General features: G+C 41.9%; 1 protein-coding gene across 1 annotated transcript in view; it reads left to right on the forward strand.

The window, feature by feature from the left end:
- emx3 (empty spiracles homeobox 3) overlaps positions 1-13,851 on the forward strand; it is a 25,380-nt gene that overhangs the window by 5,039 nt on the left and 6,490 nt on the right. The window contains 1 exon segment of the mRNA XM_020594106.1: positions 7,897-8,081. Coding sequence (XP_020449762.1) covers positions 7,897-8,081 — 185 coding nt within the window.

Consider the following 13,851-nt stretch of genomic DNA (forward strand, 5'->3'; position numbering starts at 1 on the left):
TGTGGTAAGGGGTGTGTGTGTGTGTGTGTGTGTGTGTGTGTGTGTGTGTTGGGGGGCAGGACAGGCCGGGTGCACACCTGAGGGGCTCAGCATGGGGGTCTAGGGACAGTTGGGTCCCTGAGGCGACTCCATCCACAGCAGGCTCAGAGGCTTTTCCTGTGTTCTGGAGCTCTCAGCTATGTCACATGGTCTTCATCAAGAGGTGATGTTTGTCCAGTTGTCATGGAAACATTTAATCAGATTTTAATGTTTACGGTTGCATTTAGCTGTTTTGACCCCCCGTCGTCGACGTGCACCATCATTACAGATTCATCTGTGGATTATTTTATCAGTGAACAGTTTTAAAATTTTAGAAAACACTTAAAAATACTCGGCTTTATTTTCTTAAATGTCTGAGACAGTGGGAATATTTGATAGGTTTTAGTTTGAAAAATGTAAATTAGTGCTGATATAAACTCACTAATGAGGCCACTGGACCCACTCTGTTACCTTCTGTACACAGTTCACTGCATGTTGCGTTTGTTTGGAGCTGCTGCAGGGTCAGGGCACGGCCTGTGCACGGCCTGTGCACAGCTCACATGGCGCACACACACTCCTGTTTTTATTTATTTATTCTCCCTTTTCTTGCCTCATCTGCAGTTTTGTTTCTGGAGTTTAAAGATAAACTGAGATTTGTTGTCAGGAAACATTGATGTTGATGATGATGATGTTTTCAAGACGGGTTAAATAAATAAACATAAGAAAAAACAAATGTTTAAAATTCATCCGGTGCGATGAGCGTCCATGACAACTGGTCAAAGTCTGTTTGCTGAGGAAGCTTCTGGATTCTGGCTGAAAGCTCCACAGCAGCTGCTGAATGTACATGAGGCCACTCGTGACTCTGGCTGACACAGCATCAGCAGCCTGCTCCAGTGCTGTAGGCCGCTGTTCGACTGGTTCAGTGACGGCAGAGCTGCTGATCGGTGTTGGGCTGCGACAACACTTCCTGTTAAGATGCATCACAATTAAAGCCTTGCATTTGGTTGAGGGCTTTTAATTTGAAAGGCTGACTTGTACAGACAGCAGCTTCACAGCGAGTGGAAGCATCTGGTGAAGGTAAATGGATGAAATGAGGTTTCTGTGGCGTGACTGACACTCTGGGGTCAACGCTGTTGGATGTACTGTAGTGTTGTTGATTTGAACTTTTACTGGGAGATTTAGGGTACTTAGAAGTGAAATGAATAAGTGCGTACTGTGCAGTGTCCAGCTGGGACAGACAGTTTGTGTTTCTTGGCCTCCACTGAGCCACCTTGTGTTTCTACTGACTGTAATCGTGCAGCCTCTCAACCTCGTTCTCCACTCGCCTTTACAGTTGTATTTGCATGTTTTGTGCCGTTTCAGCCGTTAATCAAGTTGGGCAGCACGGCCAGCTTTGTTAGCTACTCACCGGCTAATCAGACATGTAGACAGTAAAGAGAGTGACCGTTAGCTGAGCAGGTGCTTGTTGGGAAAGAAACGGATCTAAACACACGGAGAGTCACTGATTGAATGATGGGTTTCTGGTGTGAACCCAAAACAAATAGGACAAAGAGACATGAGAGCTCCACCATCTTACTGTCATTGTCTGGACATGAACTCGTAGCCTCCACCAGGGTGTGAGCACTGCAAACCTAGTAGACTTTCAACTGGCACACAATATGTGAAAGTTGCACTAAAGGAAAACAGAGGTATATTTACACAGAAGCTGTCCAGTTCCATATGTGTGTGTGGATATGCAGTCAGTGGTCAGTTTATTAGGTACACCCAACTTGGTCTAATCCAACAGTCGGGCAGTGAATCCTCCTTGACTTTGTGTTTGGCCTCTCTGATAGAAACTGGCCTATACATGATCTAACACAGTTCACCAGCAGCATAAACTACAGCTGAGCCGACGCCTCTGGTAGTTTGTACGTCTGCAGACAAGCAAATGCTCAGTGTGTTCAGTATCAGTGCAGAACAGATCAGGGTCGTGTGACACAGTTTTCCCTATTTTTGTTTCTTGTGCACTGTAACATGAAGCGTCCTTATTGTTGCTTCTCCTGTTAAAGTAACCTCCCGTGTCAGCACGCTGCAGACGTGCACACGGGCAGGTCTGAACTTGTCTCAGTGCCAGGGGAGCCTGATGTACCATCTGCCCCCACAACCACCTCCTCCTCCCTCACACCAACAGCGTTTTCAGGATTTTGTGTTTGTGATTTGTTAATGGCTCACATTTTTTCAAGCCTGTCTAAGAAAAACACATCAATGCTCATACGGGTCTAACATGGCTCCAGTGTAAGTGAAGGGGGACTAAGCCCACATATTCTAATCTTCATATAGTTCATCTAAAGAGAACATGAGGCTCCAGCAGTCCTGAGTTAGGTAAATACAGTGGTAGTCCTCCAAAGTAAAAGTCTCTGTAGTGCAGAGTTATTTGGTTTAGTTTCACAGACAACACAGTAACACAAACATTGTGTAACTGGAAGATGTTGGACTGAAAGACTGTTCACTTTTTACACTGTTGCACAAAAGAGCTAGAAGATTTTGTCCATCAGTCGCATCGAAAACACACGAGACAGGATGAGACTGTCCACCAGAGCAGGAGCAACCAGCCGTGCTACTAATGCTGCTGCTAGCCTGTTACTACTGGTTCTGCTGGTTTAACTACTAATACTAATCATCATCAGGATGGTTATTAGTAGCAGCCCTCAGACATGAGATGCAGCTCAAAGTTCTTTTCAAAAATATCTAAATTAAGAGTTTAAATAAAGTCTGCAAACAAATGATAAAACAGAGTAAAAGAAAAATATATACTGCATCTGGTAACTAGTAGTAGACGACTGCTACTAACAGTGAACGGCGTGCTGAGCCCCTGACTGACAGTAAAACAATGCACGTGAAATAGATTGGAAATTTGTGAACTCGTCCTTTAACAGAGCCTCTTTTTTAATCTTCTAATCTTGTCCTCATCCTCCTCATCCTCCTCCTCTGACAGTGAAACACTCTCCAGATTTTTGCTTATGTTTTGGCTTCTTCGTCGCCTCCTCCTCTCTCTGATGTACACGTTTCATTTGGCTTCTTTATTCCCTCCCTCCTTTTTACTTTTCATCCATTCTCTCCACCTCCTCACTGCTTTGTCTTTCTCCTCTTCATCTCTTGTACTCTTCCTCGCTCCTCCTCCTCCCTTCCTTCCTTTCTTTCCCCATTTCCGATTTCAGTTCCTTCCTCCTCTTCTTCCTCACCCCACTCCCTGTTCTCTTTTCTTCATATAATAACAAAAACAAGAGACAGGAAATAAGAGATTGTTGTTCTTTCTCTTCCTCCTCATCTTCCTCACAAGTCACCTGCAGCCGTGTAGCTTGTGATTTTCTCGTCCTCTCTTCTGAAAGAAAAGCACCAGCCACCCGCCAGTTGACCCGTTTGACAGCTCGTTCGTCGGCCTTGTTTACATTCTTCTTCTTCTTTCATCACAGCAGCTGAAGCCGTTTGTCAGTGAAGAGTCAGAGGCAGAAAATATGTTCCCGTCTCTCTGCACTTCTTTTTTGTTTTTGCAACATTTTTCATCTCAACCCAAGATATTTTGGCTCATGTTTCTGCGCTACAGACTGAGATCCAGATCCGAGTGGGAGTTTTGTTCTGTGAATACTCTGATGGTAAAGAAAACTGAGCATAACGTCAGTTTTCACCTGATTCCAATCATTTTCTTGAAAAGAGAAAGGGCTTGTTCTCAGCCTTCAGCTGTTTGGCTGCACACTGCCTCATTCTTGGAGTCTGATTTTGATTTTAACGTTTGCAGAGATGCTTTAAGTGTCTCACCGTCGTTTCTGCTGCTTCAAAGGCAGAGTTAAACCTCGTTTTAAGAACTGATGATGTACGTGAGCGCTGAAGGTGACAGGCCTGGCGCAGCACCAGCACCAAGATGCGGCCCGTGTGTGGTGACTTTGCAGGTTTATCAAAACACGCACCAGAAGATTCATGAACAGTTTCTATCCCAAAGCCATTACCGCTGCGAACTCTGAACTGACACCCTCCAAATACAATCCAGTATTAATGTGCAAAAATGTATTTGTGTAATAATTTATTCTCATGTGAAATGGACCTTTTTTTAAAATTTCTCTTTAATTCATACACTGGCACCGAGTCCATGTTTTGGTGTGTAGTGTGATGCGAGTATGAGCATTTATTTATCTTATCTGTTTTTATATTTATATATTTGAGGCTGGTTCTTGAGTGCACATGAATTTCGTTGCATGTTTTGTACGACGACAATAAAGAACCTTATCTTTATGAAGGTCAGAGCTTCATGCACTCACTGAAGGCACCACATGTTCACTGTGATGATTTGTGTGTGCACACAGTGCTTTGCTTGTGCTGTTTATAAAAAGACTGACAGTTCCCAGGATTCATCCACAGCGGATGAGAACAAGCAGCCTGTTGTGGGGATTGAGGATTCTTGCTTAACTTATATGAGCACAAATACAATGTATGTAGACAAAAGTCTCCACCCTCCTGCTTTTAGTTTTCCCACCAGATGTTGAACCAGTTGCAGGGATTCACTCCCATCTAGACACGAGAACATCAGCACTGATCACAGGTCGGGTGCTGGATGAGGTTGAGGTTGCGATGCTGCACAGGCCGGTCACGTTCTTCCACAGCTGATCAACAAGTCCTCCAGCCTTGTTGGTCCCAGGACCCACAGGAGTGCACCAGAGCTTTGTCAGCAACAATTATGGAAGGGTCATGTTTGGTTAGCTTTAGGGAAGGGTCTCGGTCTAGGTTAAAAGGTTCAGTGGCTGGTTATAATAATAAACCCTTCATTATGGTTATGGACCTTGTTCCTTTCTGCAGATGCTGGGGGTCACCTAACACTCAACCATTTAGCCACACAGCACGCTGTTTGCCCAGGTCACCGATGGCTTTGTGCATGTGGACACTGTTACTGAAGAACACCTGTGTAAGATAACATTACCTTCAGGAGCTTTAAGGTTTCCCTTAAGTGGAAAAACAGATCCGAGTCCATACTTTTGGCCACTTAGTGTAACTAGTGCTCCTTTTTCTCTGTGGACATTGTTTTGCTTCCTGAAGTCCACAGAAAGCCTGGCCATGTGTTTTCAACCTTTGCAAAGGAATCTACCATTGCTGTAGGTGTGTGTGTGTAAGGCCATTGGTTTGCAGCCCTCCAGCATGTTGTCATTATCTGCTCCCAGTTTGTCACCTGCTGTTGTTTAAAAGGGTCAAAACCAAACTAAAGGTTGTTGGAGACTAAAACAGGAGTTTAGTCAGCTGTTTTACAAATTAAAGTCTTCACTTTGCTGGCTGATTTCTTCTCGTGAAAGCTTTGTTGTTTGTTCTCTTGGTGTGATCGCGGCCTCCGAGTCTTTGATTTCGTGCAAAACCCAAACCAGGACTTAGGCTCCAGGACTTCGTTCCTGACCTGCCAGTAAAGTTGCATTAAAGCATCATCTCGGGTTATTTGACATTCAACAGAAATCAACCGTCATATTTGCAAGCCGAGACGACCACAAGTCACGGCACGTGACTTCGGCTTTGCATATGAATGTCACATTATTGAAGCTAACACTGAAGATAAGGCGTGAGCACGTGTCTGCTTTCTGCACGACATTATTGTTCTCCTCGCCTCCTCGAAGCCACCGATCAACCGACTTTTTTGCGTATGATGTGTCGCCGCTTTGTCTCCTTTCAGTTGAGCTGCAGTGGTTAAAAGAACTTGTGCATGGATTTGTTTTTATGTAAAATATCTGTGCGATTTCAATAAACAGAAAAATGAAGCAGATGACGAATGTGGGTTTGGAACCAAAGCGAGACACAAAGAAACACTATACGCCAATGTCTCTGCACGACAACACGTCTGATAACCAAAGTAGGGTCTGTTTTGTTAATGTCAACACGATGTTTTCAGTGTGGAATAAATCAGATTCACTTAAGTAAAATGAGCAAACAGATTCCACCTCTGAATAACTGCAGAAACACACCAAGTGATGCATTAACCTCTAAGATGCTGGTAAGTTCAGGAGTAGTTTCAACAATAGTAGTGCACATATTTAATGACACTTTATGTTCAGTTGAGCAAAGTGGGAAAGAAAGTCTGAAAAAATGGGCATTCTGCAGTCATTTATGGAATTATGAGTCTGAACCGGGATGGTTCAAATCCAAATCCAAATGGAACTGTAGTCAGAATAGATACCATCAACAGCAATTGTACTAATGAACTTGTAGTTTTCTGATGAATCTCTGAGATTAGGGGCCATGAACAAAGCTGTTGGGAGCTAGCAGAGCTCATTCAGTGGCTGTGGAAAGTGGAACAGCTAATGGAAATGTTGTCATATTTGTCCTGTTCTTTATTTGAAGTGTTTGATGAATTAGCTCCTCTGTCAGTGAACAGAGCCTGTTTCTGCAGACAGTGCAGTGAAGTGTCCCCTTAGAAACCTCCATTTGCCCCCGTTGCTCAGAGTAACAATCTGACCCTTTGACTCAGTGGATGTTTTCCGCTATCACAATGCTGCTTAGGAAGCAAAGGTCTGCTGGAAACTGGAGGCACTGTCATTGGGCTGCATGTTGATTCATCTGAACAAGCCTCTGGTGAAGAGATCAAACCCACCCGAGTATCGTCTGAACCACGAGGCCGAGGAATGAAGCCACTGCTGAAGTGCCAAAACCTGCAGTTCCTCAAACGGCCACTTGAGGCTGGCACCAAAAGGGAGCCGGTCCCCACAGACCCCTGTGTTAAACCGCCCGACTTTACAGCAGAAGTAAACATGTTTACAGCCTGGTACAAAAAACGGTTGCCCTTTCTATAGCTAATTTCCTCTTCCATGATGACTGTAGGGGAGTGAATCTTTTTTCTTTTTATAACTTCACAGCAGGTTTGTCCAGTTTTTATATATTCAGTGGTCTGAACATGTGACCAGGACAGAAGCTCAAACATTTTGTCTTTATCTTCCATGTCGTAACTTCTTGTTTGAAGCATTTCTAAATCCTCAAATGTTCTGATTATTTACATGAAAATGTCAGATTTTCAGTGTGATCTTAGATTTTTGGCCGCCATCATTGTGATGAACATTGACATTTGTACTTTATAATTTGTATTAATTTTGTTCCATTTACCGAGCGATACAATAAAAAGGCTACTATGGACTAAGCTAACTCTAAAGCCATAATGTTTTAAATGTCTTATTTCTAGTTGCTTAGTTTTTTTCCTTTTACTTCTCTTTGAGACCATGTTGTGTGTTTTTGTGTTCTTTAATTTTTACATCTCTCTGTGGTGTTTTTAGCTGTTTGACATAGAGAGGGTTAAAAGCAGCCAGAAGATTCAGATGTGGTGTTTAATTTGGGAGTAACTAGCTTCGTGTAACGTCTGTGCTTTGTGCCACATCAGCAGTAACAAGAGCGTTTTGCTGGACTGCCACATTTACTGTGGCTTTGGATCTAGCATCAGTTTGTCCCAGCCAGGCATCCGTAGTTCACATAGTAACTTTAGCACACAAGACAAGAAGGGCAAAAAGCGGTTAGGAGCTGTTTATGGTGTCGGTCTGAGTCTCACTAGACGCTGTAGGCTGAAAAGACTTTAAAGGAGCTCGAAGGTTGAGGGTGTGGTGGCATCCACACCAAGGGAGGGGGATGCATGTTTGCCCTTTGACGAACGCCTTCACAAGCTTTTTAAGTGTGTATGTGTCATCCCCTGGCTGTTTGATTTATTTAGTGTCTCCAAATTGCAGTGGAGTTCATGCTGCACACCTGAACAGTCTTACTGTTTGTCATCTTCATCTTTTCAGCTCTTCTCAAAACAAACTGGAGGAAACTTCTGTGCTTCTGTCAAACTGTAGAGCAGGTTTCAAACCTCACCTTTATTCATGAGTGCGTGTCTGTGTTTTTGCTCAGGGGAGGACAGCAGTCCAGAGAACCTGCTGCTTCATGGTCCGTTCTCTAGGAAACCTAAAAGGATCCGGACGGCGTTCTCTCCCTCTCAGCTGCTGCGTCTGGAACGAGCCTTCGAGAAAAATCACTACGTGGTCGGAGCTGAGAGAAAACAGCTGGCCAGCGGGTTGTGTCTGACTGAGACGCAGGTAGGCATCATGGGAGACTGAGTTCAGTAGCTGAATGTGGATGTGAACAAGTAGTCAGACGCTTTACTGAAGTAATACCACAGTGTAAAAGTACTGGCATCCAAATACACTCGAAGTACCAACAGTACCAGTACTGGTCCAGCAGAACGGCCCGTGTCCCAGTAACGTCTCTGATACTGGATCAAAGTGACTAATTACTGTGTCCATCACTTTAATGCTGCAGCTGGTAAAGGTGGAGCTGATGGTAACTACCTTATATACTTATACTGGGAAGTACTTTACAGAATATGTGAGTACATCTACTGAGTTACTTTAATCACAAAATGAAATAAAAAGCAGCAGAGTTTCATCAAAGATCATTTGACATTTATTAGAAAGGATCAAATTGATAAAGCAATCAAAAGGAGTCCAATGACTAAAATCAATGTATATGAATGAACGATGCAGGAAAGGATGAACAAAAGCTGTCCAAAATAAAACAGGCAACGAAAAACAAGAGTTAATACTAGAAAATATTGAAGCATGACTAGATGGATGGATGAATAAATACTGTCTAGAATTTTTATTTAACGAAACAAACCCATAAATAAATGAATAAATAAAATTGTCCATAAAAAAACCCTCTGAAAATATGAATGAAAGACTGTTTTGGTTTAACATTATTCAGTTAGTAAATTTTAATTACATTTAAACTTAATCTGAAAGGATGAATGCTGATTAAATGACTTAACGAGTTATGGTAAATGGTAAATGGACTTTTATGCACTGGCCAAAGCGCTTTACAGGGAGATTATGGCATGAATGACTCAGTGGAAATATTTTAGATATTAATAAGGTGTTAAGTGTCAAGCTAGAGCTAAATGAAGAAAAACAAAATTCAGAAAATGTAAATATTGAGTGGCAGTTCAGTAAGTAAACAAAATTTAAGCAATTAATACATGAACAAAGAAATAGACAATTTTAGTAAATGGGTAAACATGAATTAATTAATAATTAATGAACAAATTAATGAATATATGAACAAACTGTACTGCAAAAAAATCACAACAGGTCAATATCTTCTAGAATGAATGGATAATAAATGAATGAGTGAATATAAATGGCTCAAAGCATGATTTAGTACAGGACATATGGATGAGTGAATAATTTACTGATGAATGTATGAATAGATACATATAAACTGTACCGAACTAAAAAAATTCTAAAAGTACCAAGACGATAATTTCACTACAGTCCAAATGAATAAATGTACAATAAATATGAACAAGTTAGAAACATGCACAAACAGAATGTCTTAACATGAATAATGTATCTAGAAATGAAATGTATATTTATTATTATTAATTTAAAAATAAATAGCATGTAAATAAAGTACATATTTGGTTCAGGAGGCATTTCGATCCAATTAAATTAAAGGTAATATGGCTGGATAAATGAAATCTGGAAAAAATAAAAAAAAACTACTCCTGCCCTGGATGAGCAGGGATTGTCCAGAAAAACCTAAACGCAGTAATGTTTGAAAAAACGAATGGATGGATGCAAAACACAGAGCAATAATGGAGAACTGCAAATGTCAGGAACGAAAGAATGAAGGTGGAAACGAGCAGGGTTTGTTCACCTCGTGCAATAATGTCTCCCAGAAAAAGAGCGAGCGAGCGAGTGCGTGTGTGGGAAAAGTGCACAAGAACCTGATGGTGGTTTTTCTGCTGTGGACGAACGAAGGTGGAAATGAATTGACAGCCTCTTTGGCAGCAGGTTGAGACCAGGCTGCTGGCGACGGTCCACGGGGAGTCGCTCTCAGCCTGATTGACGGTGCTTGTCATCGGCCCGCCCGGCGCTACGAGCTCTGACGCCAGGGAAACGCGTGAATCATCCACAATTACTGCTGAGCTGATTTCACAAGAGAGCAGAGGGAAAGGGAGTAAACACCAGGCAGCCACCGGCGCTGGTTAATCCAGCATCCGTCAGCACACGTCTACCGGCGGAGCGAGCCGTTTACCTGGACGGTCTGAACGCGTTCACCTGGCGTGGAGGAAGTACTGGCACCTTTACTAGAGGAGACGCAGTAATACCACAACGGAGAAATACTGTGACAAGTACAAATTCTGCATTCAAAAAAAAAAAAAAAAAAAAAAAGTTCATTTGTGATATGGCAAAATATAGTTGAAGTCAGTGTTGGAAAGTAACCAAGTACATTTACTCACATACTGTACTTAATTACCCCTTTGAGTATTTCCATGTCCTACTACTTCATACTGTGACTTCATATGTCAGAGAAACTGTATCAGAGACATTACTGTGACATGGGCCTTTCTGCAGGATGAGTACTGGTACTGTTGGTACTTCAAATATACTTGGATGATAATACTTTCATACTTCAACATTTTGAATGCAGGGTTTTACTTGACACTGTGGTGTTCCTACTTTAAGTAAAGGTTCTGAGTACTTCTTCCATTGCTGGTTGAAGAATCAGAAGTAAAAGTACTGTACTGTTCTGAGGTATTTGTACAGCAGAGAAATCATATAATAAGGACAGTTAAGCTCCACGGTGACCAGCTCAAACTGAAGTTGCTCAGACACTGATTGTAAATCAATCAAAGCTCTGATCAATACCAAATAATATAAAAGTAAAATATTTTTACCTTTGATTTTAGCAGTTTGATAATTATTGTACATCCCATGTTTACATGCAGTGGTCACTACTGCAACGCTGAGCTGGGCAGAAGTACATTTACTCAAGTACTATACTTAATTCCATTTTGAGGTATTTGTAATTTACTGGAGTATTTTTACTTTGCTGCTTGGTATTTGTGCTCCACCACGTGTAGGCTCTCTGACAGCTGTAGGTGTAAAGATGTACATGTATCCAGTATTTATTGAAAAGCAACAGTTTGAGGATTGTCATTTTTATGAGGCAGATTTTTTTTTGTAGTAGTAGTAGTAGTATTTCCTACCTCCGTGAATCATCTCCCCGTCCCTCAGGTTTCTCGTGGTGATGGCTAAAATACCAAACTGTGCATCAGGCAGTTAAAAGCAGCTGCACCTGGATCAGCTGCTACGCTTTGCTGATAATACTTGCCTACTTTTATTTAAGTACACTTCTTGAGTATTTTTACACCATTGTATTGGTACAAAGTGAAGGCTCTGAGTACTTCCAGCACTGAAGTACTCTTTATGCAGAATGGTCCCTTTTACTGTACTAAATTATGGAGTAGAAGTACGATATCTCTTTGTTTGCACTTGTACGAGTTACAACTATAAAATTAGCACAGCGGTCTTTGTGCTAAGCTAGGCTAACCATGGTAGTAGGGTACATGGTGAATCCCAGCAGAGCTTCGTCTGTCCAGACAGGTGCCTGCAGACACCTGTGAGATCAGCATCATATTTTATATAGAAATCATATTTCCTTACTTTAAAATCAAACTACTTAGTAACTGCTGCTTTTTACATAGCTATGCACTAGTACCCACTGAAATGTAGTGGAGTATAAAGTAGCATGACTTAGACATATATGTACAGTACCTGAATAAATATACTGGCTTCTTTCCTCCACTAATGTTCAGGAGGAAGAAAATACTGGAGCATTTATTCTGATTTACTTTGAGGATTAGGACTTGGTTTCCAATTCACTTTTTACTCAACTGCTTTCATCAAATGTTTTCTTTCAAAACGTGCTTGGCTTGTAATAACTAGTTAACTAAAGTCATGTTTAAAGTTTTAATGCAGGGCTCAAAGTGTAACAGTGTCGTATTTAAAGGAGTGACATTTGGGACGTATTCTCGTTTGCATTCTTGTAGCACATAGCAGTCGAGCCACTACTGTTTGTATGGTATTTAATTACCAAACTTCACAGGTGCAGGTGTGTTCATCAGCTCTGGGCAGAGCTCGCTGCTTTCCCCCCCCTCTGTGATGAGTTAAGCTGAGTATGTTCTGACTCCTGTGCTCAACAAACGGTGAGCACTCGCCCTGTTTCCTGGTAATTCTTACCTGGTGATTATCATTCTTAACATATCTTGATGGCACCAACCATTTGGCAGCTCAGCTGTCATGTTTCGCTGGAAAGGATGGTGACGTCCAGACCCCAGGCTTGATCTTACAACAATTACTGACCAGAACACCATTAGGATGCTATTATATAAGAGCTGTAAAGACTGGATAAGCCTCTCAGGTCTTTTACTTAAGTAGCAATATTACGGTGTAGAAATACTGTGATAACTGAAAGTACTAAAGTATTATCAGCAAAATATGTTAAAGAACCAAACATAAGTGCTCAGGCAGAATGAGTCATTTTCAGAGTAATGCATATTACTGGACTAATTACTGATGCATTAATGTGTACATTGCATTTAATGCTGCAGCTGGCAAAGAAGGAGCTAGTTTATAAGAATTTAATTTGAAATACTGCTGAGTAGCTTGTGAATTTCACCATAGATCACTGAGGTCTTATACTGTATTTTTTCTATTAATCTGGTTATGAGAAGTAACTAGTAACTAAAGTTACAAAATAAATGTACTAGAGTAAAAAAGTACAATATTTGCTTCTAAAATGTAGTGAAGTTAAAATGTGCCATCTTCTGGATGTTTGGAAATTTGGCTGCACTTAATGAAGCATAAAACTCATCCAGTTTAAGAGAGCTGAACTTCTCCTTTAAGACGGCGTCACATTGGAGATCAATCAGTTCCAACTGCAACTCCTGTGGCGCCGTTTCAGGGTTTTGTGTGAAGGGATATGACACCAGTTGAAGTGACTTGTCAATTTTTCCAAATTCGGAGAGCCGATGGCAGAATTCTCCGTGCAGGTTGTCCAGTGATTTCTTTTAATTTTTCACATGTCGAGGGGCCTCTTTCACCATAGCCAGTGTGGGGAAATGAGCGAATGACTTATTTGACATTTGCTTTGAGAATAAAGCTAGCTTGGTTTTGAAGGCTCTGACGTTTGTGAACATTTCGTGCACAAACTGATCTTTCCCTTGTAGCTTCACGTTCAACTCATTCATATGTATCAGTATGTCCCCAGCAAAAGCTAAATCACAAAGCCGATCTGTGTCACTCAGCTCAGGAAAATCATCAGCTTTCTCAGGTAGCTCCAAAAATGAGCTAAGCTCCTGTTTGAGCTCCCACACTCGTTGACATACTTTCCCCAAACGTAACCAGCGGACATTAGAGTGATAAAGCAAGTCCTGGTGATCAGCTTCAGTTTCTTCAAGAAACTTAATAAACTGACGATGCTGAAGTCCCCTTGCTCGAATAAAGTTAACAAGCTTTACATCTCAGGATGCTGGACTTGGGGTGAAACCCACCATGCATTGTAAGGAGCTTCCTTGTCTTGATGTCAGTGGCCTCTATCTCCTCCTTTGGCCAGCTTATTATGCCAGCGGGGTACCTGATGACCAGCAGGGCATAGGTGTTAATCACCCGGACTTTATTCTTTCCATTCAGCTGGCTTCTCAGGACTTGCCTTACTCTCTGCAGGTACTTGGTGGTTGCTGCTTTCCTTGCGGCATCTTCATGGTTCCCATTTGCCTGTTGAGGTACTTGTAGCTGTCCTCAACATTTGCTATGCTGCCTTCTGGTAGTACAATCCCCTCAGTTCTGACTACCTTCCCTCTCCTCGTTACCATTCGGCCACACTTATCCAGTCTGAATGACATTCCGATGTCCTGGCTGTAGATCCTAGTGGTGTGGATCAGTGAGTCGATGTCTCGTTCACTCCTGGCATACAGCTTGATGTCATCCATGTAGAGGAGGTGGCTGATGGTTGCTCCATTCC

This window comes from Monopterus albus, unplaced genomic scaffold, assembly GCF_001952655.1.
Source record: "Monopterus albus unplaced genomic scaffold, M_albus_1.0 scaffold21.1, whole genome shotgun sequence".
Lineage (NCBI taxonomy): Eukaryota > Metazoa > Chordata > Actinopteri > Synbranchiformes > Synbranchidae > Monopterus > Monopterus albus.